This window comes from Fusarium redolens (assembly GCF_020744475.1).
Source record: "Fusarium redolens strain MPI-CAGE-AT-0023 chromosome Unknown BKA55scaffold_1, whole genome shotgun sequence".
Classification (NCBI taxonomy): domain Eukaryota; kingdom Fungi; phylum Ascomycota; class Sordariomycetes; order Hypocreales; family Nectriaceae; genus Fusarium; species Fusarium redolens.
The window spans coordinates 4,048,675-4,075,666 of record NW_025763664.1 but is presented as its reverse complement, the minus strand read 5'-3'; the positions used below and the strand labels follow the sequence as shown (position 1 = coordinate 4,075,666).

Below are 26,992 nucleotides of genomic sequence, written 5' to 3'. Positions count from 1 at the left end.
TACTACTGCACCTTCCCTCCCACCCCATTCAGATTCAGCGCGCAGTCCCGTCCCCCTCCTCCACCTGCCACCATCCCATCGTCCATCATTAACCCATTACCATCCATCCATCCACCATCGGCTTTCCGCCATCACACACGCACGCATACACCCGCTCCATCGCATTGTCTAACCATCCTGTTAACAATCTATCAATCAATTTGTTTGACGCGTATCCTCGAATCTTCAGAGGATCTGTTGATATTCTTGTTACGCGACCGTTCGTTGGTTTTACTTGCGCGCCATACGCTGATCTGATCATTGAGATTCATTCGTGAGCCTCTTTGACGTCGTTGTCGCATTTGTCGCACAACGCGATCCGCGTCTATATTTTATATCACTCTATCACCAGACAAAGGTAAATCCAGCCAAAGTTTGATTCTGCGTTTATTTTCCCAGTCTTGCTTTCTGCTTCTTGTTTCGTCACCTTCTGTTTTGCCTGTCGTTTTGCTTCTTCGCACGCCTGTCCCGCCGCTGCCGCGGCCAGCGTCTGGATTACTACGATCTTGTCTCGGTTTGGTTCAACTTCCGGTTGGAGTCTATGCCCCGGCCTGCGCCTGATTCTCCCTTCCGAGCCAAGGCCTGGCTGGCCAAATCGCACATCACAAGGCTAGGCAGGTTTTCCACTTTAAGCTCGCCATACATCTACAACTCGCCATTCACGCTCAACGACGCGCCTCCTTCTGGCTGCCAACCACGTGCGACTGACGTTACCTCCTTTCTGCATCTTCTCCAACCCGTCAACTCGTCAGTCCAAACATCTCTGGACACGTCGCCGTCGCTTTCCCGTGGTCGCAACTTCACCCGTCCCCCGCTGGCTCGGTAGCTCTGTGATGTACTCCGCTCAGCAAACCAACGCTGATAATGCGACGATCAATCCAGCTGCGCTCAGCTCACCTGGTAAGTTCAATAACTCTACTTCTTTCCTTTCGCGATCGCATGGCCTTCACAAAAACTCCTCCACTATTCTATCATACCATATATGCGTGCAGGTGGAATACCACTTGCGCTCAAACTCCATGATGAATTCATTTGCCCCGCACTACGCCTTTCGCGCCCTGCTACAGGATATTCAGTTGCGAAATAGGTTGCGCCACCCGTCACCACCGTCCGTTAATTCACTTCAAGATTCAATATGCTAATCTGCCTTCTCTAGTTATAGGTCTAACGCAACAACCTCAGCGCACACTCAAGCGCAGTCATTCTCCTGGACTTTACGACGCGCCGCAGCTTGGCGATGACGGTATGTCGGCGATTAGTACTCCGCCGCTACTTTACTCACTTCGGCACCCGACTACTTTGCGCCAGACATGGCGATCAATTGCGATTTCTTTTTTACTATTGTTTTCGTCTACATGCTTTGCGTCGTGTTTTGTTGTAGCACTTGCGAGCATTATGATGCAATTGGTGAGGGAACGTGCTGACCAATCTTGCAACTTGCAGGTGATACGAAACCACTTCGAAAAAAGGCAAGACCGATGAATAAACGATCAACAGGGAGCATTTCCGAGGCTCCCGGGCAGGCCGCAGGCCCGACCCTTCCTCAGTCTATTCCTCCACCGCAGACTCCCCAGTCTCAAGGCTCAGCGTTGCCACAAACGAGTCCTGCCTACGCGCCGCAGACGCAGATGCCCCCCAAGACAACTCCAACAAAGTCAACACTGAAGGCGCTGCCCACTGTGCGAGACCACACGACCGACCAGCTCAACCCGACTGGAGATGAGTATATACCCCGCGAAATCGATGAGTTCGGAGAGAAGAAAGTCCAGCTCAACGGCACGCTTAACGGAGGACGAGAATACAAGTGCCGAACATTCTTGGTTCCTAACCGTGGGGATAAATTGTTCATGTTGGCTACCGAATGTGCTAGGGTTTTGGGCTACCGTGATTCGTACCTTTTATTCAACAAGAACAGATCCCTGTACAAGATTATTGCAAGCCAGGCCGAAAAGGATGATTTGGTTGGGCAAGAAATCCTTCCCTTCTCATATCGCTCCAGGCAGATTGCCATTGTCACCGCCAGGTCTATGTTCCGACAGTTTGGAAGCCGTGTGATTGTCAACGGTCGCAGAGTTCGCGATGACTATTGGGAAACCAAGGCCCGGAAACAGGGATTCACTGAGGCTGACCTTGCCGGTGAGAAGCGCCCCGGTGCTACAAAGGCAAGAGAGGCGGCCGAGGCCCAGCAGAACAACGTCTTGTTAGCTGGTCCCCATCCAGAGATTGTGTATAGCAACAACCCAGGACCGTTCCCCGGCCCCCCACAGCCGCACCTCGTTCAACCAGGTATGATCGGACCACCACCCGGAACCACGACAAGAATGCCCGGATTGACACTAGGATCAGACCTGAGCGACTCCCGGCCGCGCGATTATTCAGGAATTCTCAAAGGCGGACCTCGTCAGGAGATCACCGGCCCTGCTTACCAAGACCAGACTCGTCCTTCGCCCCTCGGGGAGCTCAACGCCCAGGCCCATCATGCCGCAGATTTCAACAGGTCAGTTAATCAGCAGCGGGACATGCGCAACGACTATCTCCAGGGCGTTTGGCGACGCCCACATGAGCAGCCCCCCTCCAATCTGACCCAGCAGCCTGTGGCCTCGGCCGACAATTCCAACACGGCGACCAGCAGACCTTCACATTCACCTCATACTACGGCTACGGCCATGTCGCAGCAGCCTGGATTGGTTTCCACTCAGAGCCCTCAAATGATGATGACCACTGCGCCCTACTCCCAGTCGATCAGCGCGCAGAGCAGTCTCAGTCAAGCACCCATGAGAGGTATGGCTCAATCACCAACGCAGTCGATCAGACCAACACTTCCCGGTTCAGCGGGCTCCATGTCTCAGGGCACGCCTGGTTACAACTACCAATCGGGCCAAATGTGGCCGCAGACTCCGCAGGCGCCCCAGCATAGCTACGGCAGCTACACTGCTCAGTCTCAAGCACCTCACCCGTCGCAGTCACCTTCGCATCTCCGTCAAGGGAGCTCGGGTCAGATGCAAAGTATGCAGTTCCCCGGCATGGCTGGTATGCAGTATGGTGCGGGTCAGAGTATGTACCCTGCAGATCAAACGCCTCGGCAATACATGCCTCAAGGTGGCACTGGTGGACCATCGGTCTCCCAAGGCTGGTCCGGTCAGCATTCGCCAGCCCAGCAATGGTGGACTCCCGGGCAACAGCCTCAATAAGTTTGTGAACACCAGCTGGTGATGCGAAATGATGGAATGATATAGCACACGATTTCACTTGCTTTCATTGAGAATTCCAAACTGATAGTGTGGTTTGTTTGTGTTTTTTTTTTTTTTTCTTCTTCTTCGCCCCTTTTTATCTCTTTCATTTCGTTCTCGGATTGTCTTGTGTTTACATACGACTTGAGCCAGAAGACCGCTATCTTCTTGGTCTGAATTTCTCCCTCCTGGGTCTCCAAGTATGCAGATGAGTGGAGGGACTATGTGCATCTCAAGGGGCCTTCTGGCTTGAAGAATTGCTATAGTATTTGGACTGGCTGGGATAGAGGAGTCGGACAGGACAGGGGCACACGATTGTTACTTTTTATGCTTTCTTCTACTTGTTGGTTTTGATTTGAGGTAGTTAGTCTGATTAGGTACGTTCACGGGGGCAACATACCCTACTGTTCTTTGTTATAGGTTTACCAGGCCATCCTGTTGGATGCAGGCATATGGGTTCACTCTGACGTTATTTTGGCAGATTACTGGTTTGGTTTGACTTGGTTGTTCTGGTGGTACTACGAATGAGTTTTCCATTGCGACTCGCCTGTGCGTCGCAGGGTACTGTTTGTGTTGGCGAGGCATACATCTATTAGGCTTTCATTTTGATACCACGTCACTCTTCGATTCGTCCTTTTTAAACATTTCGTTCTTCTTGGGGTACGATTTTGCCAGTCGTGAAGCGTGTGTATGCATGTACGACATGCGAGTGTCGCTCGAGAAGGGTTTAATACCGACTGGGTGATATGCTTGGGATTGTTGATTCAGATTTGATATTCATGTCTATAATCTTACCTTTTCTACTTTGCGGCTTTGTTTGTTGCGACAGTAATGATGATGCTTGGTGAGAATGTTTACTGTCTTGATACTGTTGCTTTGTGATGTTCTTGCACCATGGGCTGAAGCTCAAGTCAGTATCAAAGCTGTGCAACGAACCCGGACGCGACGTGCTGTTCGTGTCTATTTATATGATACGAAGTCACGACAGCATGTTTGGACCCGGCCCAACGAATCGGGCTGTCTGGGATGTTGTCGTCCAATATTTAGGTCTTACGTACTACCTTTGAAGTGACAGCACGGTGACACCCGCCGGGATGTTTCCATCGGGACAGTATTCGCAACAGGGCTTATCTTGTGAGAGGGTAAGGAATGTGGAGTGTCTGGAGACTGTTGGCAAGGTGCGTAGTACGACAGTTGAGATTTAGGTTTGAACTGTACAGCAGACTATAGTAGGATTTGTCATACCCAGTTGTGTAGGTACAAACAAGGTGAGGGACGGAAAGTATATTAGAATAGCATGTCGATAGATTGTGTTACAGTGACGCTATGAACACCAGAGTCGCTCATCCAGCCCGCAGGGCCAATGACTAGGCACAATTTTCAATCACTCTCATCCCCATCCAAAGCCTCATCTCTTTCCTCTTTTCCTTCCTTAAGCTCAAGGGCATCCTGGGTATCATCGCCACTGGCTTCTCCCTCCTCCTCGTCTTCTTCCTCGACTTCATCGTCTTCCGAATCTTCGGGGATCTCAACCTCATCCTCCGTTACGGCATCCTCCTCCGCCTCAGCGTTTCCAGGTTCTACACGAGGGCGCTTGGTTAGGGGGCCTGTTGAGACAGCTGTCGTGTCTGCGTCGGTCTCCATGTTGGAGGTGTCTGGCATGTCAGTGTCTGCTCCGTCTGACTTTTTAGCACGGACTTTTTGCCGGTAAGATGTGCGCTTTTCAGTCTGGATAGCGTTGAACTCTGTGTAGGTTGTTAGCAGCCATGTAATATACATTCTGTCCCATGAGTAAAGACATGGCAGGGCCTAGAAAAAGACATACTGGCAAATTCAGCTTCAAGAGGTTCTCTGAGGAACGCAAACTCGGTCTCCTCAAGGGCCTTGAAGACATCTGCAGGAGAGATTGTCTTTTTACCGGCGTTCACGGTGTTTTCATTGGCGCTGATTCGCAGTTAGTGATTTTCTCCTAGGGAGAAGAAGGCTTTACGCACTGAGACGCTAGGTAGTTGATGAACACTGTGGTGCTCTGGCTTAGAGCCATGATGGCATTGGCCTGGATCTGTGTGTTGGGGGGTAGAACGCCCTTAGACAAGCGCGTTATTATAGACTTTGGAAGGGTCAGGTCCTATTGTTTGAATTAGTTAATGAGACTTGGATCTTGAGCATCCCTTGTGGATAGATATTGGACACCCGATGATTGAGAGGTGAGTGGGTTGCTATTTCTTGAACCTACCTCGATGGTAATGTGCTCCTTATGCTCCTTATGCTCCTTATCCTTGTCCTTATCCTTCTTGTCTCCATTCTGGGTCATGGAAGAGTCCCCTTCAGCTTCCGCAGCAGCAGTCTCATTGGCAGCTGGGGATGCTGGTGCAGGTACTTGTGTGGCCACGGGATCGTTGGTATGTGTCGGTGCGGGTGCTGGACTTTGCTCTACGGGGGACACATCGTCCATCGGGACAAATCGTGCAGTTGAAGTGTCGCTCTTTCGCGAGCTGGACTTGCGAGGCGGCATTGTGAGTGGTGATGAGATAGTATGTTGATGCTGGGAGGAGATGCTTTAGATGTGGCTGTGCAGACTTTGCTATCCAGCTGAGATGAGGCAAATGGGTACTTTGGTTGAACAACAATGCTTTCTCCTTATTGTATTTGATAAGTTCCAGAGAGGGAATGTTTGATATAGCGACCACTTGGTCACTGTCTTCTCAACCCCTTTCAGGTGAGGATCTCAATTCGGATATTGGAGAGCAGGGAATGTAGAGACTCGTATTGGTTTTTGTTTTGTTGGTCGGAATTCATTTACGTAGCAAAAGCTCAATCTTGATGCTTGCGGATGCTGTAGTTACTGAACAAGATAATATGTTGTTGGCTGGAAATTTAGTGAGAACGCAAGTGAAACTGGACTGAGGTTGAGTGCAAGTTTAGTGAACGCGCCAAATGGAATCGAGACGGGATGTGGCTGGACGCGATGCCCCGCTGTGAGTGGCTAGAGTCGCATTAAGTGGTTTCTTAGTGCCTCAGGAACAGACAGAGTGCGATAAAGGTACACAAAGCAAAGCAAAAGAATATCAATTAAACTTCATAAAGACGTTTTGGAACGTGACTGGTACAAGGTTAACTATGTCGATCTAAAGTTTATCTTGTTCATCTTAATTGCGTCAGTTGGATACGCCTTCGTCTATCAGTCCGATGCGCCCAAGAGTCAAGGGTTTAAGAGAAACATTGAGGGAGGCATTGTTGTCAATTTGTTTGAATTGGAGTGCGTATCTATATATATAGCATTCGTATAGGTGTTTGGCAATCCATTGATGGTGCCATGGACGCATTTGTCTGTCCTGCTCCTTATATTGACAAGAGAACTCTCGTCGCCAGGCTCGAGTCAGCCGTGGATATCATCTGCATCAGGATAAATCATGCATGTATCTGCATCGCATGAAACGGACCGTCTCGTGTCCGTTCATGTCACTTGCTCGCTTGGTCATGATAACATAAAAAGAAAAATAAAGGAAAGTCTGGGGTATATCCATCATCAAAATGCACACAAAATCCTCCGTGTTCCAGCACCGGGCATAGACGCCAGCGCATAAAACCATGGCCCCCATGGCATCCGAATGCCAAGGGTTAAAATGAGGCGGACTCAACCGGGCTCATAATTACTGCCTCTTCTAGGAGAGGAGTGAGAAGCGAAGATCGAAAATGACAGTGGGGTCTTGCGTATTCGTGAAGAGAATGTAAGTGGGTGTTTGAGGTCGAGGCTTGGGGTAGAGTTGCGTCGAACGTCATAAAGTCGGATCTCTTGGTCGTTAACGAAATGAAGCAGTATCTTCAATTTAATGCCGAGGACCCATCACGATCGAATTGCCTCCAAGTGACAGCGGCAATGGGATGGCAATGTTTCTATGGACCGGATATAGTCCTTCTAGAAATGGATCAAAAGTGATCTCGGCCTCGCCAATTTTGACTGTGACTAGGGTGCTGATGGGGTTTGACGGGGTTTGAAACAAGCCGTCACGGAAACCGTTTCTTGATACGGCTCGGGATGGTAATCAACGATACAAGGGTATGCATGTCGTATTGTGTTGCGTTGTATTGGTTCTCAGTGACAGTATCGTCAGATTCTTCTGGCTCAGCCGATGGCCCTGCCAATCTCTGATTTGCGGATCAAAGGTCGCGGTGAGAGACCTCCCAGGAAGAACTCATCGTCGAATGAGAGTCGGTTCATGTTCGACATGGAATGCATTCGCTGGTGCTGTCGTCGAATATCCAGTGACCGATTTGCTCTGGGTAGGTATTCGCTGGAACTGCGAGTGCCGAAGAAAGCATCGGGATAGTGACCGTGCCAGGGATCACGGGGTGACACTGCGCTCATAGTGCTGCTGCGACTGCTGCGAGTTCGGCTATGGCGAGCAGAGGGAGGAAGCTTGGCTAATCGTGAAGGCTGACGCTTCACAGGTGGGATAAAGGCATCTTCGCCTTGGACAGCCTCATCGGTTAGACCAGGGCGAGAATTGGGAGCACGGGCAACGACTGGGGTTGGAGGGGTGTCGATGCTGCGCTTGTGGTGAAGTGAGCGTGGTGAGAGTTCCTCAGAGACCCGGGGATGAGGGCGATCGTAGACGATAACACTCGGAGGTTTGCGTATAGAACTAAACGACGTGCTCTTCTGTCTCTGATGCTGGAGTTGCCGCTCTAGATCGTTGGCTTCGTTGTTTGCAGCCTCGATGATGCGTGCCTTTTCTTGGTTCCTGTCCTTCTTCCACGACTCAATTTCCTCGTCGCCGATGGGAGTGATGCCTCTCTTCATAAAGAGAAATCGACGTTGGCGGCTGCGGCGGTAGAGGAAACATCCGACTGCGGTGATGGCGGTGACGGGAACCACGGTCGCGAGGACAATGATGAGAGCTTGGAGGTGTGAGTCCTTCATGGCTATATCTCCATTCTGCGTCTGTATGTGAAGACGTCAGAGGGAGGTGAAGTGAGGTTGATAAGTATTAGTAAAAGCACACCGATGTTGTCAAAAGGTGTGTTGGAAGAAGAGAAGGTGAGTGAATGTTGAGCTTGGAAGAATACACTTCCGAGTTGAAGCCGACTGGGAAACGGTCAGTTACTGTACTAGATGATTTATATACTATGTGGATGAGATACGAGATGATAGATGGTGTCCATGCATATCAATGCACCGACCACTATATATCATCCATGTAACAGGCACGCACACTTTGATATTAAATGAGCAAGGTTAACTGACAATCAAGCTACTGCTCGGGATTGAGCTTCGGTGATAATCGGATTGAGTTGAATTGAATTCACTCGGTTCGATTAAACTCGATTTAACAGTCGGTATAAGTCAACCCCAAGTTATCGACGTTGGGTGGGACGTCGGTAGAGGTGAGGTGAGATGAGAGGAGTATAGGTGAGGATATATCGACCAGGAACTCAAAGGCCCTGTATATGGCACAGGCAGGACGAAGGTCAAGAGATCAGAATGTGAGTTGGGGGGATGGTTGAAGCTATATACAGACTGGGGGTTTCAAGGAGTGGGAAAGGGTGTGAAGACTACCTACAGCATTACGGTAGTAGTGGGAACATCATGGGTGAGAGTGAGTGTGCAGGCCTAGGATCGTCATGGCCAGCGAGCATGCAACGCCAGATGTTAGTCTCTACTAAGAAAATGTGCTGTATGTATGTATGTACCTAGCTAGTCAAGAATAAGAACAAGAGATGAGAGACATGCGAGATGGTGAGAGACAGGAGGTGTGAAGCCTCACTCAGAGGGTGTGGGCTGTAGTGGATAGTAAGTGGATAGGGGGTGAGACTAAGCTCTGAGCTGCTGATACATGAAACCCTGGTCTACAACCCACCAGAGAGAGGTCTGGTCTGCCAAGTATTTTCCGTACATTACGATCAAGAAGTCGACTTCTAATTACAGTAGAGTTGTATCCATTTTCGTTAACGTACAGGGTTGAGAAATGCCCTGCATTGCATTGCATTGTTAAAGAGTCGCAAAGAGACACAGACAGCACATTAAAGTGTCAATGTAGGGAGAAACAGGAAACAAGGTCACAGCCAATCTGAATCGCCCTCCAAGTTCGTGCCTGGAAGAATTGAAACTGGAATAATTCCCGCACAACCAATCCAGCTCGACTCGTGCCTTGCGTCGCACATTTTTTTTGTCCCTCATGTGTCAGTTTATCACTGAAGACAAGTGGATACATTCCCCCCCTTGTGAGACGGCGCTGGGCACAGTTCAGGACGTTTTAGGGCCACGCAGGTTTTTAGGCCAGGCCCCAGAGGGAACTGACTATTCTAGTTGGAGTCGGTCGTCCGGACCTGAGGGGCAGGAGACAGGGGATATTGATGGACTCTAGCGCCATGGCGTTGATGGATTGGAGGAGCATCATGAACGTGGCACACTCAGGGACGAAGAGTTGAGGTTGTTCCTATTCTCTGTGCATACGATCTACTGAAATAGACAGGGGTGATAAGTGGTGGGTGTGGTGAGTGAGCTCAAATTAGTGATTCCTGATTACCACGTATGAGAAGGTGATGGACGTCTATCAGAACTACAGAACAGTATTTCAACAACCTGAAATCCATACCTTGATGCTATCAACGCACCTGAATTGTATAGATCAAGAATTCACTTACAGGAGAGTCTAGCATAGAACTCTCATATATTGTGATTTACTTCGCAGAGATAGAGACAGGAACTGCTGTGCCGTGTACTTGCCCGTTTCTACGCCAAACCCATTCCTAGCAGTTGCTGTAAATAGTTCCTTCCTCGAAATATCGCGATCTACGAGGCAGTAGCAAGCCAACTCACACAACTTCCCTCACATAATACCGACTTCATGTCTCATCCCTTTTCCATCATGCTTTACTACCAACCTCAAACTTGCATTCAAAACTCACCGTCATCGACACATGCCAGGATCCCCCGGATTTGGAGCCTCACCTCCTCTTCGTTGAGCCCCCTCACATATCAACCCGCCTCTCTCTTCGTCTAAGATCACGGACACAGACTAGTCCGGCCTTGCCAAGGGTCTAAGACAAGCATGCAGCTGAGCTGAGCAGAACATGCATCTGCGCCTTTCAGCAAGGGAGATTGACAAAAACCGGTTGCTGCAGACCTCACCACTCACCAGTCCATAAACGCATGCCATCAAAACGCACAAAAAGCAAAGAAGATAAACGGCTCGGGACCCTCGTTTAATTCTTCACCCGCGATTCCAGAAATGGACGCGACATCAACGATGGATGGTATGTCACCACTCGCTCTAATCACGCACAAAGTGCTGGTGCGGTCACGCTGGTAGGATGGCATGGGCTGCAAGGGAGCAGATGGCTACTTACAAGGTTGTCGATGTCCTCGAAAACGCGGCCTCGCCTGACCCGGCTGGAATGCGCAGAGATTAAATCAGGCTCGTTGTCTTTCATCTGCCATCATGAAGCCCATGTCTCACTTTGTCACGTCTCGTCTTGCCTGTCGACGATGCGGTCTAGAATGGGGACGCGCCATAATCAGGTTATTCACGCTCAATAGCTCCCCATGATCTCGTTCTACGGCCCCTCTACGATTAAATCAATGCGGGAGATAGCGACTCGGCAAAATAGCTTCACGAATACGTGCGGCCTTGCTCCATATGTACCGGCGGCAGCTGATAATTTTGTTTCCTGAAGAATTGTGCCATTCCTTCCACGAAACGTTTCTGTGTACCTTGTTGATCATTGTCACCGTACGGAGTACAATGCATTCTTATCATGGCTCATTCGGCATGACAAGTCATTTCAGGTGAACCGAGACAAATCGACCGGGCCGGCGAGCTGGCACCGCGCCTATCAAAAATCGGAGGTGTACGGAATATGAAGTACCCGTGTAAAATCACGGGGATTGATCACTTATCTGCCTCCCAACGCCTCTCCATGCATACAAACAAAACCTGATCCATGACGCTGAAACGCCAGCAGAAGACAAGTACCCTTCCTTCGCTCGTGGGGATATCAAGTCATGCACCTGAACCGTTTTCAAGGGACAGCGTTATCCCCTCGTTGAGCTTAGCATTGCTTATTGTGCAGCCTTTCTTTTCTTATTCTGCAGTTCAACGATACCTTTACTTTTGCCATCGACCTGCAAACTATCACTCGATCATCTTCATCACTGATATATACTGTCTATGCTGAGCAGTATCTAGTCACGATAGGGATACCAGGCCGCTTCTACATTTTGCCCTTACTTTTGCATTCAGCCCTTCAATCAAACTGTCACCATACAACATGCCAAATCGGGATGCACAACGACATCCCATGAGCGTCCTTAGCTTAGAACTTTAACCATTATTACCATCTTGGACGGATATTGATCTGTCCGGTATAAGCTTGCCTATTTAGGCAGGCTGGCTGGTAAGCCATCGAACAATAAACAGGCCTATCATCTTCACCATTTGGCTGTCAACGTGGAAAGCTTCCAGGCCCTTGTCGAACCGCTTCGCCGCCAGCCATGACTGACCTCAAAGCCGTCCGTCATTACATACTGGGCTGAATGCGCAAAATAGATCTAATCATCTAGCCTAATTAGCATTTAACGGTCAGATCAAACGATTCAAAATTCGAACTTAATAAGACGGCCTGAGACTATGAGGCACAGACTCTTGACTTTTCGACTTTCCGGCCGTCACCGCCTCAAAAGCCAAGTTCTGTCATGTCCGGTTGTGGGCCACCGCAAGGTGTTGAAACAAAACCAAGACGGCACTCAACTTGAGCCATGATGGCAATATCAGTGTCTCATTACACTCGCCAGAAAGTGATACAAACAGATGTCAATCTAAGACAGGGAGAAGGCTTTCCGAGCAAATAACGACAACCGTATGTTCGCTTTGAGGTTCTTCCGGAATTTGCGGGTTTCTAAGTCTGTTCCTGTGCCTGACTTTGCTTGTTCCTGGTTCCTGACCAGATCACGCCACCACTGCAGCTGAACACCATCCAAGATATCTCCACCTTGAACCTGGTCCACCTCCGCTTCTTGTGTCGGTACCACATGCGCTAGCTGGATAGTGAGCATTTTCTTGATACAGACCGCTATATCGTCTCATACAGCGGGCTCAGTCAATTGAGAACTCGGCTGAATTGATACTCCATGATATATGATTCAGAGCCCCTTCACTTGGCGCAATCCATCTCATTCGTGACAATACAGTTATCTATGTGTCTTACATGCAGAGTATAAACTGAGTATCGCGATCGCGATCGTGATGCATATATAACAAAAGCCAGACAAAAGAAAGGGAAAACGAAACAAACGGCCAGAAGTCCAAGCGTTCGCTTAACCCGAGTGAGCCATGGCCTCCGAGAAGCCAAGCGAAACCATACCGTGATTAACGGGCGGGAAGAGCCTATCAGCGGGACGGCACACAGTCAGATCTTGTGGTTAGCCGTTCTCCCTTTCTCTCTGACCATGATCCTCTGCGACTAACCCTCTTCTGTCAGGTGCCGGTCTCAGAGGGGGATTCTTCCTTCTAGCGCAACACCTTTTTTGACGAGTCTGACTTATCACCAGGCAATTAATTGATCGGCTTCGCTTTCTCCCGCAACTCAAATTTTGTGAGCTCTGGCCAACTGCTCTCCACTCTTTACAGAGCATCAATTGCACACACAGCATTGAGTCAGTTGAAAGCGACGTCAAGCAACTTTGAAGGTGCACCGTACCCAACTATCGGCAAACATGTACGTCGCTGTTAGAGAGTTTGTTGCCTCATGACCTAAAAGGCTGAGCAATACCACTTACTGGCCAGTATTGAGATCGGATGCTTGGAGGGGTTATGATGAACCATTATACCTTTAGATCCCTGTCCATGTCCATTTCAAGTGTGGAGAAAGGGAAACAGGGGTACGCCTGGTTCAGGTCTGAAGGATACTGGTGAGCTTCTTTCATTAAAAGCTCCTACAGCATACACCGCTTCTTCAAAAATACCCCTCGAGACAGGACGAGCCCCAGCCGCTTCAGCGCGTTCGCCAGCTTGTCAACAACAGACGGCCTCTACTTATGTAAGAACGAACAGGCTAAGCCTAATGAAGTTCCAACGAGACCACCCATCACAGTAGTCAGCGTTGATGGATATTGGAGCTCCTGCCAAGCCTCTATCCCACATCCCATGAGAACCGCTACCACCATGAGTTGGTTCTCTGCTACCGTCCAGGCTGCCCATACTGCACTTGGTTTGTACAGTTGACCCGTCTAAAAACGGTGGTGGGCGACTGAGACCCAGACCCTCGGTTGGCCAGAAGAGCACACCTCAACTGAAATGGGCTGAAGAGCCAACCACGCCCAGCCTTTTCTTACCTACCTGATCACATTTCTACTGCAAGGCACGAGCCCTCCTGATCATGGCAAAATCTGTGAGGGGTAGGATGGGCATACCTTACCACGCTTTTCAAGATTGAGGTCCAGGGTCGGCCGCTGGTTGGTCGAATTCGGCACTTCCTCTTTGGTGTTCTCCTCTGTCGCGACTTAGACGGGCCCGGAGGACTTTCTTGAGACCAAAGTCCGCATCCTCCTTGTCGTACCATTCGTCAAGGCCCTCTCCTCTAACATCATGACGACACCATCAAGGAATGACTTGCAGTAGTACCGCATCAACTCATGAAATTCGGTAGCGCCTGTGGATACACGCTAGGCACAGCCATTTCACCCATTTGACCAATAGTAATATTTAGCAAGCCATCAGATCTTTATTTACAGCTAGGCCAATTAAGAAGCTAGAAACAGGCAGGCGCGTATCCACAGGCGCTACCGAATTTCATGAGTTATAGCGGTAGCTCGAGGGCCTCGGAGGAGCAATCCCCCGATCTTCTCTTGCCGTTGGTCCACGTGCGGCACGAGGCTGAGCCCATGGCAGTATCGAGCAAGTGAGTTTAATTACTTGGTAGGGCATACATTCAATCTCAAGCAGAATCATTGTGAGTGGACAGATGAAGTTGATATCAAAATGCAGGGGTTCCAGTTCCGATCAGGATATATCGGATGGAACGGTAGACGGGTCATCTCGGTGACTTGTCTCTCCGTCCGTTCTTAATGCCGTTGATACCTGGATGATGACACTGTCATCCTTATCAAATATGCTATACAGAGAGGCTGTCATATGTTTGCAGTGAATTCGAGTTTTCTCCCTGTCATATCTCATGACATAGAAATAACGCAATAAAACACAACAAAGCGAAGGACTATACTTTCAATTTTATGCTATGTACATTCGTACATACATACATAGGACATGACTGCATCTCCCAGGGTCCTGCAGCTGATGCTACCACACGTACGTTGATGCCAGACAAGGGATATATCCCACAAGTTCACAGCCGAGAGCACATCAGCGTCATTGCGAACCCACTCAGTGCCTGTGTTTCTCCTCCCTCCGTTTCAAACGTCGGGTTGCTCCACCTTGACATTACATCGCGAACGGGTCAGGTCGGCTTTTACTAATGTATGTACGGTGATCCTTCGCTTCATCAACCCTCAGACAATCACTCACTGGTTTCTAATCTGCCATCGAAGGGTATGTGCGTATTCTCCTCCAATAGCGACCATTCGCTTGTCCATCCCGATGCAATCATCTGCATGCGATGAGACCCTGCGGCTTCTTGACAAAGGGCCTGAGACATTGGTGTTGAACAGAAAACTTGAGAATTATTAACTTGATAAGATAAGACGATGATCCTATCGCTTGATACTCTCGGAAGTCTCGGATTCGATGAGCAACGGACCCAGTAGCAGATGGTACTGCGCAAGCGAGACAAAGTATCTCAAGTATATATGTCTTACACGCAACGAACCCTCCTGTTCTACGAATATGTCTTGATACACACAAGTCATAGCATGACTCGTGGGCCCAACGTCGCAAGAGCCGCAAGCACGAGTAAGCTTCGCAAGAAAGAAAGAAAGACTATGAAAAATAAAAAGACCATTTCAATACCTATTCCATGGCTGTGGCTGGCCTTGGTTGCGGCAAGCTAAACTAAGTTGCCAGGGTTCGTCGCAGGCATCATCCCTGCTTAAGATGATGAATCGGTTACGGACGTCCTCAAGAATGTGGTTTGTGTTTTCCGAGGCTTAGATTTTGATGCTTCATTAAATCCGTTTAGCAATGGACCATAACGTCTTTTTTTTACGACCGTTCAACCCTTTCAAGAATGCAAACTCTGCACCGGAGTGGACTGCACTGGCTTGAGTTTGCTCATCAGTTCTCCACCAAGATTTTGTTCACGGGTGGCTAATTCAAGACTTACAACTCTACTGGAGTCAACAGGTCACGCAAGTATACCAAGAATAGACCGTTCAAGTGTCAACTCCTCCACAATCCTAACAGAACCTTAGGTATCTGTCACTGTTGTAAAGAGGGCCCCGTTTCCCCTTACCACAAGAAGGATTGGTTGAGTTTGGTCTCCATATCCAAAGCAATACCTAGCTAATGCACTCAAAGCTGACTCGCATTCACGTATCATCCCTCGGTCCAATCCAGCAGAGACACAAAACACGATGTCCACCGTGAAGTTAAGAGTTATGGACCATTGCCTCTTGATCATTACGGCCCAACTTAACCGAGTCTCTGCTACACAGACTCCTTCTTTTCATACATGATGGTGCGGCTCTTGAGCAGCCCAGCACGAGGCACCAAAAACAGTTCAACAGGTGCTGTGATTAGGCAGGGATCTTGGGACAAATGGCAGCTGCAGAAGCCATGAACAAGCCGTGTGCGGCGCCAGCAGATCGTAGGATGGCACAAACCTTGATCGTCCTGTTATTTCGCATCCCAAGGCCGCGGTCAAGGTTCTTGCTTCCGTACGGCAAACATCTTCTAGGGCTGAGGTAGGGTAGAAGGCCTCAAAAGTAGGTCACAACTGGTTCAAGGGAATCTGTTGGTCGATCGCCGTTCCTGGGCCGGTTCCTGGAATACAACCTAGGGTTGCAGAAGTTGGCCGCATGAAACGTGGCATGCGAATTACTGCGTGGTCGCCACCAAATCATCTTCCTTTTTCTTTCAGTAAACGCCGCTCTGTTGTTTTTCTACGACTATTGACAGCCGAGTTTTGCCAAGTCATGCCGTTGCTGACAGCCTGCTATAAGCCCAATACCACCACAGCCTCATGCGTGTCTTTTTAGTTCTCACCAGCCCTGAGCCTTGTGTTTCAGATCGTTATCATTTACCGGTTTCCGGTCAGATCCGTGCTCGATTCTCGATTCAGTTACCCTCAAGACGTTCACATGGTTAACTTTACCCGAGACTTTGATATTGGACTCTGATCTGGATGCACCCATCACGATCTCAACTGTTTGATATGACAATGCTATCGCCGTGTAGGGTTGCACTTTGCTTCATTCCGCATGAAACAGGCCATGCCACTTTGGGGAGACTATATTTCATCTTTACTTCCCTCATTAGCCACCAACGTCGTAAAACATGTACTCTTATTTGTGCTAAGAAATTGAGGCTTAGTCTGTGTATAGGGTAATCGGTGCTTGATATCACATCCACAGTAGAGGGTGAATGTCATGTTACATTGCAGTATGTTAGACGCCACTGTTTCTGGGATCATTCGAAGGCCGTGATGTTTTGGAGGCGTTGATGTGATTCTTGCTCTAACCTATTTTATAACTGATCATTGTTTGTTTAGTGATGAATGACTCGTCAAGCCACGGACCAACGGTCTACCTCACCTTGCCCACATTATTCCCGCGGATAGTTCAAGCCACATATCTGCAATGCCATGAATAAATGTCGTCAAGCTTTGTACTTGTGTTTCAGGAGTCGAGGCTGGAAAAAGTAGTAAGAAGCGGTGAGTTCACTTCTCTCCAGTGAAGAAGTTGTTCATAAAGTGTAGGGTAGTTATCTTCAAGAAACGGAGCAACAATTTTCATATCTAGCTGAACAATACCGAAGCTTTACGTCTAAGCAGTAGATTCTGGGCCATATTTAACTTATCACTTCTTTTACCATTCTTGCCACACAAAGAGCTTTGCTTGATCTAATATAAACACGATGAACAGAAATATTGAAGCTCATTACATACACGTACTGGCGAGAACCAAATCACCTGAGCATATGCTCACATAGGTTGTTGTAGTTAAAAGGAAGATGAAGATATAAATTTAGGAAGTACCCTACAAAACAAATCAACTATCATGAAAAAAAAATAATTAAAAAAAATAACCAAAGCAAATAATAAAAACAATAACAGGGAAAAACACAAGCATCTTGGCTTCTTATGCCCATTTTAATACTTGAGCCAGCCAACTTCTATAGAACGACACTTGACGTCTAATTCCTCACCAGATGATGTCTAAATCTGAATCTATGGCAACTTGCCACTGATCTCCCCAGTCATTATCGGGAGCTCCCCAAGAGTCTCCCGAGTCCTCTTTGTTGGAAATGGCAGACCGAGACTTTGAGTCAGTTGAGGGTTCCGAGGAAGATGAGTCGCGTACTTGCAGCATCGCGCACTCGAACCATGCTTCCTCAGCCCTGAGCAGACGCTCTTGGCAATACTTGAGATCTATGTACATACCGAGATCCCTAAGGAAGTCCAAGACGTCGTATGTACACTCGCGAGAAACGTCGTCCCGGGAGAGGTTGCCAATGACACGCATCAGCTGTGAAGGCTCCGCATCTCGTGCCCACTCGAGCATACGACACTGTATCTTGATCCAGGTGACGATCCATTCGGCATCGAGGCTACCGCCTGCGAGCCGAGACTCGACAGTGCCGTGAGTCTCTTTTGTTTTTAAAGGGGGTATCTCGTCTTGTAACTGACCTTTCCAGTTGTAACTGTAAAATTTCTCCAAAGTTTTATTGTCACACATCAGATGTGCGATCTGATGCACACCGACGTCGCAGGCCAGGAGCTCAGTGACTCCTCTCCAAGCAACCTTTGATGCTTTCAATGAGGCATCATCATCACCTTTGTCAAGGTCCATGTCATAAACACATGACAGGATGTCCGCTTGCTTTGATACAGCCTTCAGTTTCTTCCGTTGCTCGTCCAGCAAAGGCACGCCATCAGATGACCTACAAGAAGCGGTCGACTGGGAGGCTGGAAAATCGAGCTGTGGAGGTAGATCACGACGGGTACGGTTAGATTCATCATCTAGCCGTTCAGCCTTGTCCCCATTGATGAAGTCTCTGATGTAGGGCATATAACGAACTTCTCGCCGAACTCCTTTGGCTTTTCTTGGTCGATCGAAATGTCTGCTGTCTTCGCACTCGTAGTCGGAATCATCACTTTCACAATCAGGATCCAGAAGCCTTCCATCGTCCTCCCCCGCCCAGGTTTCGCGAAGACGTCGGATCAGTGTGACCCTGGAAGCAACGGGATCTTCTCCGAGTTTCCTCGCCCGTGAAATGTATCGAGGTATGAAATTTTGCCCTGTGACTTCGCGCCGTGCCATATCTGCAGTCACGTTGTCACTCAACTCAGTACCAGTAAAGCGTCGGATAGACTTGGAGTAACGAGCAAAACTTCGCGCCGGGCAATGGAGAGTAGATAGCACCGGGTCGGATGCCCACTGGAGGGCCGCGTAGTTTCTCGATGCATGCATGTCCATCTGATGAGGCCCATTGCCAACGTGAACATGAAAACCGCACGAGGTATTGACTCGAACACGTAAGTTGTTAGTCAAAAGTCTAACAACTACTGACACAAGCCTGTATGCCTCATCGCAAGCATACATTGGTGGGCTTGCTATCTCTACCGCATCCCACGCATAGGTCTTATTCTCCCATGCTGTTCCAGACTCTGACACTGAACCGTCTGTCGTGACGAGCCATGAATATTTCTTCGTGTCGCAATTCTCTTGCACCGTTTCTGCACAGAATCCGTGATCTCGTAGCAATTCCAAAACTGCTGTTTCGCCATAAGTGTGGCCCGTGGCTGGCGCGAGGCCAGGGATACTGTCATCTGCTTCAACTTTCCTTGGATCTACAGCCACCAGGAATTCTAGCTCGAAACCGAAGCTGGCGCGTGGAGGCCAAGTATACTTATCGTCGTGCTTAGGGCCCGTCTCATTGGTAACGCGAGGCTCCATCTTGCCTTTCTGCTCGGCTGTAGGTTGATTCCGAGAATTGGTGGTAATGTTTTGCTCCCCCATGTTGAATATGGTTCTTATACTTGACTGATCAACAGAGAGCCTGCTCTATTGGCCTGGGGTTATCAGAATTGAATAATGCTTCAATCTTCGACTTTCGATGCAAGATGCTTTGAGCTGTTTGGGACTGCTCGACCCCGGAGATGGCATCGGCTCCTTGTATACCTGACTTAGACAGTTCGGTCCCTGTTCGTTAGTCGTTAGCATGTTCCTAAGGCGACATGTTCAACACGTACAATTGTATTTTCTTCGGCAACTCAGAGGCTGAACACACGCTGAGTCGAGAGAACATCCCAGCAATTCATTGTACAATCACACAAAGCACCGACACATCCATGATCCAAAAAATTTCAAAAGACTCAAGGTCAAGCCATTGTTTCGTTGTCTTGTTCAATGTCGTCGAGTTTTCCTACTCCTTTCGCCTCTTGCTATGAACGTATTGAATTGTAAAGCATAAAATAACCACCACCCTCGCCAGTGCATCTCTCTGTCGTCCCCATGAAAGGCGCACAAGCCCCCGGTCCATCAATCCGCCAGTCGGTACGCCGAAGCGTGTCATTACCTCGTCCAAGCTTTAACAAAGCTTCATCGTTGGGTCTTAAACTCATCAAAAAGGTATCGCATTGCATGTCGAAAAGGTGTATTGTATAATAAAATTGGGCACGAGAAGTGAAGAAAGGTGCATGGGATAGACTCTAACCTGTCACCCATCGGCCAAAAGCGGCACGTGACGGGGAACCAGGATATTGTCGTAGCACTGCTGATGGCAGCACCCCACACTTCAACCTCCAGCAATTAGATGAGGTAGGCCAGCATGCCGAGAGCGACAGCGGCGGCCGCACCCCTACCCGCTGGCGCCATCGTAGGGGCAGCGAAACCATCGGATGTCGTCGAAGTCACGGACTCGGCGGTGCCAGTAGCTTCCGACGAGGCACGAGTGGCGGATGTAGTGGCAGTGTCGCTGGCAGTGCTGGTAGTATCGTCGCCATCATCGCTCACCACGTCCTTAGGGGGGTTCTGCTTGGCGCATTTGTCGTCGATCTTGGAAGTGCATTCCCTCTGACCAGATTGGCTGCCAGTGTTCTGCGAAATGCACTGGCTGAAGAGCTCCTGGCAAATAAAGGTAGGCATGGTCTGGGTGTAGTACTGGAGACCGGGGGTCGAGCTGTTGGAGGAGCAAGTGCATTCCCACTTGAGATCGTTCTTGAAGAAGTGTTAGCATCCTTCAAGTTGATGAGAAAGTGACTGAAAAGCACTACATACCTCGGTACATTTGTTTGAGTTGGTATCGTCATTGCAAAGAGCATCACAGGTGTTCTGCTGGGCTCCACACCAGGAAGCTGTGAAATGTTAGCACGCTGAAGATCATTTGAGAGTTTTCTATTCTCAGCACGTACATCTGGTAGCGAGATCCACAATATTGGGGTCAATGGTCATGTCAAGGGAGCTCTTGTAGTCCTTGACAGACTGGGCCGAGACGGCCGAGATGGCCATGGCGAGGAGGGCAAAAGATGAACGCATCGTGAGCAATGTTTGCGTAGAGTGTTTATGGATCTATTGTGAGACGGTTATCGTGATGAAGGCGGTGCAATAAGTGGAACGATGATGAATCGATGTTTTACGAGAAGTTGTTTTTCGCAAGGTTGACAAATGGGTTGATATTCTTTTTATGTCAAAAGGTCTTCTGATGCAAACGGAGCACGGAAGGAACAGAGGAGAAAGAAGCGCAGATGTGTTAGGTTTTAAACGATGGGAAAGAAACCCGGAGGGAGCAGACAACAGCAACAAAGTTTGGGCAGGTGCGGATAGTAGCTAACCAGGTCCGTTAGTAGCTTGGCTTTTTCTGGGCAGGTGCCGTCACTTGCGACTGGCCCTCGGTTTGATTACCTTGCTCGCCTTAGACAAGACCGTGCTTCCAGACTCAGTTGGGTACCTTGGGCCTCTCTGTAAACACTGACAACAACACTGAAATCGATGGAACTGGAACTGGAACTCGGCCCCGGCATCAAGTGCCCACAACCCGTAACCCATGAGGATCTCCATCTCGGGCAAGTCGATGGGCTATCTGACCAATAGAATATCTTCCTGGTGGCATCCGCCATTGACTTCGTTGCAACAGGCACAGCTCGGCTAGAGGCCACCTCGTACCCACACCATCCCTGTCTTAGCCACTTACCACTCACACCATCCTGACCCTAGTCGAGCTTGGCCAGCGCCATTTCCGTTTTGACTACCCTCAACCACCATGATTTTCCGTGTAGGTGCAAGAGCTTGAGAGTTGATGAAGCCAAGCAGACACTGATGTCTATGCTGCGCCTTCGCCGCCTCCTCATTGACTAATTGTCGTTCGTGGATCCTCCTCGGGTAGAATTCCGTCTCGAGGAGTGACAAGGCCCAGGCAAGCGGCTGGGACCGAACAAGTGGGACAATATCAACAATCAATTGTCACTCACTCATGGGTGACCAGGATCTTCTCATGCACGTTGACGGGCACTAGATTGAGCTCTCGATATCGCGCTAGATTCCAGCGGCGTCCAGCTCCAGTCTCGTCATCACTCATCACTCACTCTGTTTCTAACACAGACCGAAAGTCTGCAAGCACAAGGGTTCCCCAGCAAATACAATAAGTCGTACTTTGAAAAATATCGCGGCCACTTTAAATCATCATGAAAGATAGCTTCATATGTAACAATGAATGGTTTATGAATAGCCTAAAGGCTCGGTACTTTTATGGTATGTGGTACTAAATCCAAAGTTTAGACTTTGTATTTCCACCAATTCTCATGATGATGAGAGAGCTGCGACTTGAATTCGTCGGTTTTTCACTCCTCGTAGGCTCGGTTCTCGCAGGCGAGCAAAAAGTCCGCCCAGCATCCAAGAGGCCCATATATGAGACGAGCCAATAATTTCGGGCGTTTTGCATCACCATTGTCTCTGATTTCGGACACGGACCATCTTATTAGCCTGCCATATCGCCGTCATTTTTCCCGTGCTCGCAACAGAAACAAGCACGAACAGAGGCATGATTGTCTCTTGATACACACTTCAAGAAACTCTGCAACAGCTGCAACTGAGGGGGTTGACTGGGCAATGTTTACTTGGCGAGAGGCTGGTTTGCAGCGCGACTAAAAGAACTGGAGACTGATCTGCCCAGAGGCGCTATTCCGGAACAAACGGGAAAAAGGCAAAGGCAATTTTTACTATCATGTCACTTGCTCATAGAGAAAGACATTCGCCAAGATGCTAATCTTTCTCCAACGGGGTCACGGCATTTCAGCGCCGATGGTTGTACAGACACTCGGACCTTTTGTTCATGTTGGGTAGGTTATCTCATCCACTATGTCTACTTTCATTTATAGCCCTTGCATGCTGATTCTTTAAACCATGATACATATGAGTTTCGAAGTGGTTTAGGGAGTCGAATCACTTTTTCAGTAAGCAGACCTCATGTTTCGTGATATTGGGTCTCAGCAGTTTCGAAACTCTTCACACCAGGCAAAGAAAGAAAAGGCCCTGTTGTTGTTTTTTTTCTTCTCGCTTTCCACCGAAGCGGCAGCTCATCAAAGTGACAAGTGGATGATAAAAGACTTGGTTAGCGCAATTCTTTATCCACCCTTGGTCCGCGTTCCTTGTCCCTTGTCTCGTCCCATCTAAAGTGCGTCACTCCATTATCCCCGTCACGAACTAATCTGCCCATTCCCCTTCCCCTGTTCAGGTGTCAACAGGCTGTTCTCTTCCTTGCGGTCACTGGCAGTTTGTGTATGGAGTTGATCTTGAGTTAGGTTATCATGACCAGGTTGAGCGACCACGGCCTGTAAACTCCACACCATTCATTGATTATCAGTTCCCATGATGAAACCGAGGCTGGCCCTCAAACGAAGTCTTCGACAAAAGCGTTGACAAGCTTGTGTCAGTTTTCACCAATGAGAAACCCCAATGACACCCCAGACACGATCAAGTCAGCGCCACGTATCTGTGGTTGCTGTTGTAAGTTGGCCATCAGGGCATGGCTTATTAGCCTGGATTCACCTTGGCAGCATAGAAATCTTCTCATCGACGGAGCCAGCGAGGTTACACTGGCTGTGAAGGTATCATTCTCTGCGATTCGATCTTCTGTTGTTGGTTTCCAACCACCTTGTTACAAAGGAGAAGAGAACGCTGAGAGGCTGGTGATTTCAGGATCTTCGAACCCTATCTGTAGCCATCAATTTAGTGCCGCGGCTAAGAGATGGCTTTCCTTTGCCTTTTCCTGTTGGCAGCTCTACGGTTGACCAGCCTCTCGTGCTCTTATCACGAGGACCCTTGCTGTTGGCAATCGCTGAGCTAAGAGGGAGCGCTGAGCTTGGCCAGGCCTTCAGAATTCTGGTCTCTTTTTAGCCCCCCTGCAGCTACATCGCGGATTGCTGACGTTGCTAGCCGCCTTTTAACTTCACCTCTGCTCAACTGCTGCCAATGTACTCGTTTAGGCGTTGTTGTCGAGCCACGCGTACAGCCTATGATAAGGCTACGGGCACAGCCTAAGAAGTTGAGTTGAGCTGAGTTGAGCTGGCTCTTACGCGGCTAAAACCAATGGCTTCAAGTTTGTTCCAGTTCATGTCTGCCGATATTCCGCAGAAGCAATGCCCTTTTTCTAAGGGCACAACAGAATGCCGCTCTTTCCGTCTCGATCAGAGAGTAATTACGGTCTTATATGAGGATCTCATTGCATTCCCTAGCGGCTCGGCACGATCTTCCGAGTCCCATGTGTTTTTCTATCATATCTAAGACAACACATTGGTCATCATGAAATATACCCAAATAACACCAAACTTTCGATTCTGTGGTTTTCGCATGTTTTAATTAGGCTCGTTATAACCCCTTTTTGTAAAGAATTCGGGGCTTGCCATGTCTTATCGGTTGTGTATGATACAAGTTGACATTCGATGATCTACGGTTCAGCATGAACTCCACAATATTGGGTTAGAGGGTTGTTCGTTCCTATGTTAGTCAAAATTTCCGTTGAGTCTGTAAATTTAGATCTTGACATTGGGTAATATTAGATCCCATTCGATGTATTCCAAGCAAGCAACGTAGTACATGTGGCTCATGTCTGCCGTCAACAACAGTATGGCATTTTGGTTGTGTGACGTATAAGGAGCTGTTACTGGTCCACGAGTGAAGCTCCTTCATTATTTAATACTAAATATGTTGAGAGTATATAAGTTTAAAAGACGGATAAGGCAAGAGCTGGCATTCGTATCAACCACAGAGGACATACCTGTATCTCACTTTCAGAGAGATACCGATAGTTAGATACAGGGTAGTTAACTTTGTAATCCTCTGCACTAAGAATGGATGCGAAGCTCGGAATCAGTGGGGGGTGGAGAGCTCCCATCAGGTAACGCGGTCGGTCCCTGCATGACGATCTCAGCTCCAGTCCTGAAATCCATTGGTTAATAGCCTAACCTAACAACTCCAACTTCAACTACCTACCTACGACCGATAGGATCTGTATCTGCCCGTCTACCATACACTCTCTGCCCTATGATACAGCTTCGATCAGCCATGTTCCGACAAAAATAAAGGTCCTTGGTTCTCTTCCATGCACCTGTCGAATCAAATCTGAAGCCGCACAGCAGCGCTCGATGCACTCCAACTGCTGCTGACCCCCTCCATTTCCTCTCCTTTCCACCATCACCCAACTCTATAGACAGAACCATACAAGACACTGTCTATCATGAACCACCTACCACGCGAACTAGTCGATGCGATACTTCAGCAATGCATCGCATACGGCCCCAAGAATGCAGTCCTCGATCTTCGGCTCGTTTGCCGCGTCTTTGACCAGATCCTTAAGCCGTTCGTATGCCGGACTCTGGACCTGGAATTCTCGCGCCTGAGCAAGACGAGCGGTATAGAACATCCACAAATGGACGCACTCCAGACGATAGGATACCATTGCAAGAGCCTCTACATTGACCTGATGGTTCTGAGAGATGACCGTGAGTGTGGCACCTCGGGCCTCCGCACATGTGGTAGCTAACTGATACTTGCCAGTGGAAGTCGAGTTCCTTGATACCGTATTTGCACGGGTCCCGTCCATGGCAGACTTTTGTCAAACACTACACAAAAAATACTGCATGAATGAAACATCTTTCACGGAGACAGATTACTACCAGAAGGTCGAGGAGATGCTATTCTACTGCCGTGACGTTGACCGTCTACGACTTAACCTCCCCTTCCAGCTCGTCGGCCGCCATTGTAACGCCGCCACCATGATCCTGGCCAACACACTGAAAGCTTTTGCGCAGCGACCCGAGGAAGACTCAGCGAAGCTCAATACACTCGTCGTAGAGAATGTGACCGATGTAGCCATACGCCACCTCTGGATGAACCCGATCGATGTGATGAACATCATGAAAGTATTGGAGGTGCTGGAACACCTCATCTTGACGTTACGGCGACACGAAAACGAGCCCATAACCGTAGGCTTATTCGGATCTTGCCTTTGGAACCTCGTCGAGAACGCAGGAGAGCTCAAGAGTCTCTGTTTGATAGGGATGGACCACGACGATCGCCCACCACGAGGGCTGAAACAGACGAAATTCTGGCAGATGCCAGTTGACGAGTGGCGCGCAAAGTCATTACCGGCGCCTAATGTCATACACTCTAGCCTGACATGTTTGGAGCTTAAACGGATCGAGTTGTGCCCAGAGGTATTTGTCCGTACCGCGGAGAATTTTGGGACAACACTTCAAGAGCTTTATTTGAACGAAGTATATCTCAAGGTTGAGCAGTCGCGCGACTGGAACGAGGATTCTAAGAAAATCCTCTGGGTCGGCATGCCCAACCAACGTCCAGGGGATGACTGCCATTGGATTGCTATGGCGCTGAGATGTGCAACACCCCACCTGAGAACCTGTCGAGCATCTTTCCTGGCATATGATCACTATATACTCGAAGATATGCCCACACAACCAGAGTTTGACCTTATTGACCCCTGTGGCCTTGGTCGAAGCATCTCTCAGCGCTTTGTTGAAGTGGTCATGGGAATCCGCCAACCTACGGCTCTTACGAAAGATGTAGTTGAATATCTGCCCGCGGACGCTCTGTTCGACGGTCTTCTGAACAACCTGCTCCCACGGGACCGTGCCTTGGGAGTAGTTGAATACGATACTAATGCTTACCAGACGGCTGTTGCCAACTCAACGTCAGAATGGCAACGCAGCATCGATGGCGTTTTCCCCAATTGCAACTCCAACACTCTCGACGAGTTACATTACATTGCTGAGACAGCATGCCAAGGCATGAATGAGATACATCGGCGTCGCAACGAGTGGTCCGCCGAGAATAGTATGGCGAATGAGTTCACGGAAAACTTGTTTAATATCCCACCTTCTGACGACGAACATATTTGATGACGATTCGGGGTCACTTGCTTCACGACGAGATATCACGACCCATTGGTTATAGACAACTTCGAGAAATCGAAATAATATTCTTCAGGTAGCTTGCCATTATCAAGCCTCAATAACAAAGAGATGCGATTTGCATCAGTTTTGACCATAGTCGCTGTATAAATGCCAACCCAGGGGGGCCTTGAATGAAGCAC

At 48.8% G+C, this 26,992-nt stretch overlaps 6 protein-coding genes across 6 annotated transcripts; 2 read left to right on the top strand and 4 right to left on the bottom strand.

Moving 5' to 3' along the window:
* Positions 1-872: 872 nt before the first annotated feature.
* BKA55DRAFT_498202 (chromatin remodelling complex Rsc7/Swp82 subunit-domain-containing protein) lies at positions 873-3,230 on the top strand (the record flags this gene model as incomplete). The annotated part of the gene is made up of 4 exons (XM_046186527.1): positions 873-939; positions 1,202-1,282; positions 1,483-2,325; positions 2,380-3,230. The coding sequence occupies 4 exons, from the start codon at positions 873-875 to the stop codon at positions 3,228-3,230; spliced, it is 1,842 nt and encodes a 613-aa protein (XP_046057057.1).
* Positions 3,231-4,561: 1,331 nt separating this feature from the next.
* On the bottom strand, positions 4,562-6,181 carry BKA55DRAFT_670094 (histone-fold-containing protein). The gene is made up of 4 exons (XM_046197952.1): positions 5,506-6,181; positions 5,264-5,397; positions 5,095-5,213; positions 4,562-5,014 (listed from the first exon to the last, which is right to left on the bottom strand). The coding sequence occupies exons 1-4, from the start codon at positions 5,782-5,784 to the stop codon at positions 4,650-4,652; spliced, it is 897 nt and encodes a 298-aa protein (XP_046057056.1). The 5' UTR covers positions 5,785-6,181; the 3' UTR covers positions 4,562-4,649.
* A 1,214-nt stretch (positions 6,182-7,395) lies between these two features.
* Positions 7,396-8,193, bottom strand: BKA55DRAFT_683348 (uncharacterized protein; the record flags this gene model as incomplete). Its single annotated transcript, XM_046198486.1, has 1 exon — positions 7,396-8,193. The coding sequence occupies one exon, from the start codon at positions 8,191-8,193 to the stop codon at positions 7,396-7,398; it is 798 nt and encodes a 265-aa protein (XP_046057055.1).
* Positions 8,194-17,534: 9,341 nt separating this feature from the next.
* Positions 17,535-19,341, bottom strand: BKA55DRAFT_498100 (putative amidoligase enzyme-domain-containing protein; the record flags this gene model as incomplete). The annotated part of the gene is made up of 3 exons (XM_046186518.1): positions 17,535-17,585; positions 17,623-17,678; positions 17,826-19,341. 3 exons carry the CDS (start codon positions 19,339-19,341, stop codon positions 17,535-17,537), a joined length of 1,623 nt encoding a protein of 540 aa, XP_046057054.1.
* An 855-nt stretch (positions 19,342-20,196) lies between these two features.
* Positions 20,197-20,922, bottom strand: BKA55DRAFT_683346 (uncharacterized protein; the record flags this gene model as incomplete). Its single annotated transcript, XM_046198485.1, has 3 exons — positions 20,197-20,604; positions 20,665-20,741; positions 20,799-20,922. The coding sequence occupies 3 exons, from the start codon at positions 20,920-20,922 to the stop codon at positions 20,197-20,199; spliced, it is 609 nt and encodes a 202-aa protein (XP_046057053.1).
* A 4,195-nt stretch (positions 20,923-25,117) lies between these two features.
* Positions 25,118-26,798, top strand: BKA55DRAFT_496523 (uncharacterized protein; the record flags this gene model as incomplete). The annotated part of the gene is made up of 2 exons (XM_046186376.1): positions 25,118-25,382; positions 25,438-26,798. The coding sequence occupies 2 exons, from the start codon at positions 25,118-25,120 to the stop codon at positions 26,796-26,798; spliced, it is 1,626 nt and encodes a 541-aa protein (XP_046057052.1).
* Between the last annotated feature and the right edge of the window lie 194 nt (positions 26,799-26,992).

Bases quoted from the DNA above. Each gene is read 5' to 3' on its own strand.
- BKA55DRAFT_670094 (XM_046197952.1), bottom strand. From the start codon at position 5,784: ATGCCGCCTCGCAAGTCCAGCTCGCGAAAGAGCGACACTTCAACTGCA. The intron at 5,398-5,505 runs GTAGGTTCAAGA...TTCAAACAATAG, and splicing joins AGGAGCACATTACCATCGAG to GACCTGACCCTTCCAAAGTC. The intron at 5,214-5,263 runs GTGCGTAAAGCC...ACTGCGAATCAG, and splicing joins ATCAACTACCTAGCGTCTCA to CGCCAATGAAAACACCGTGA.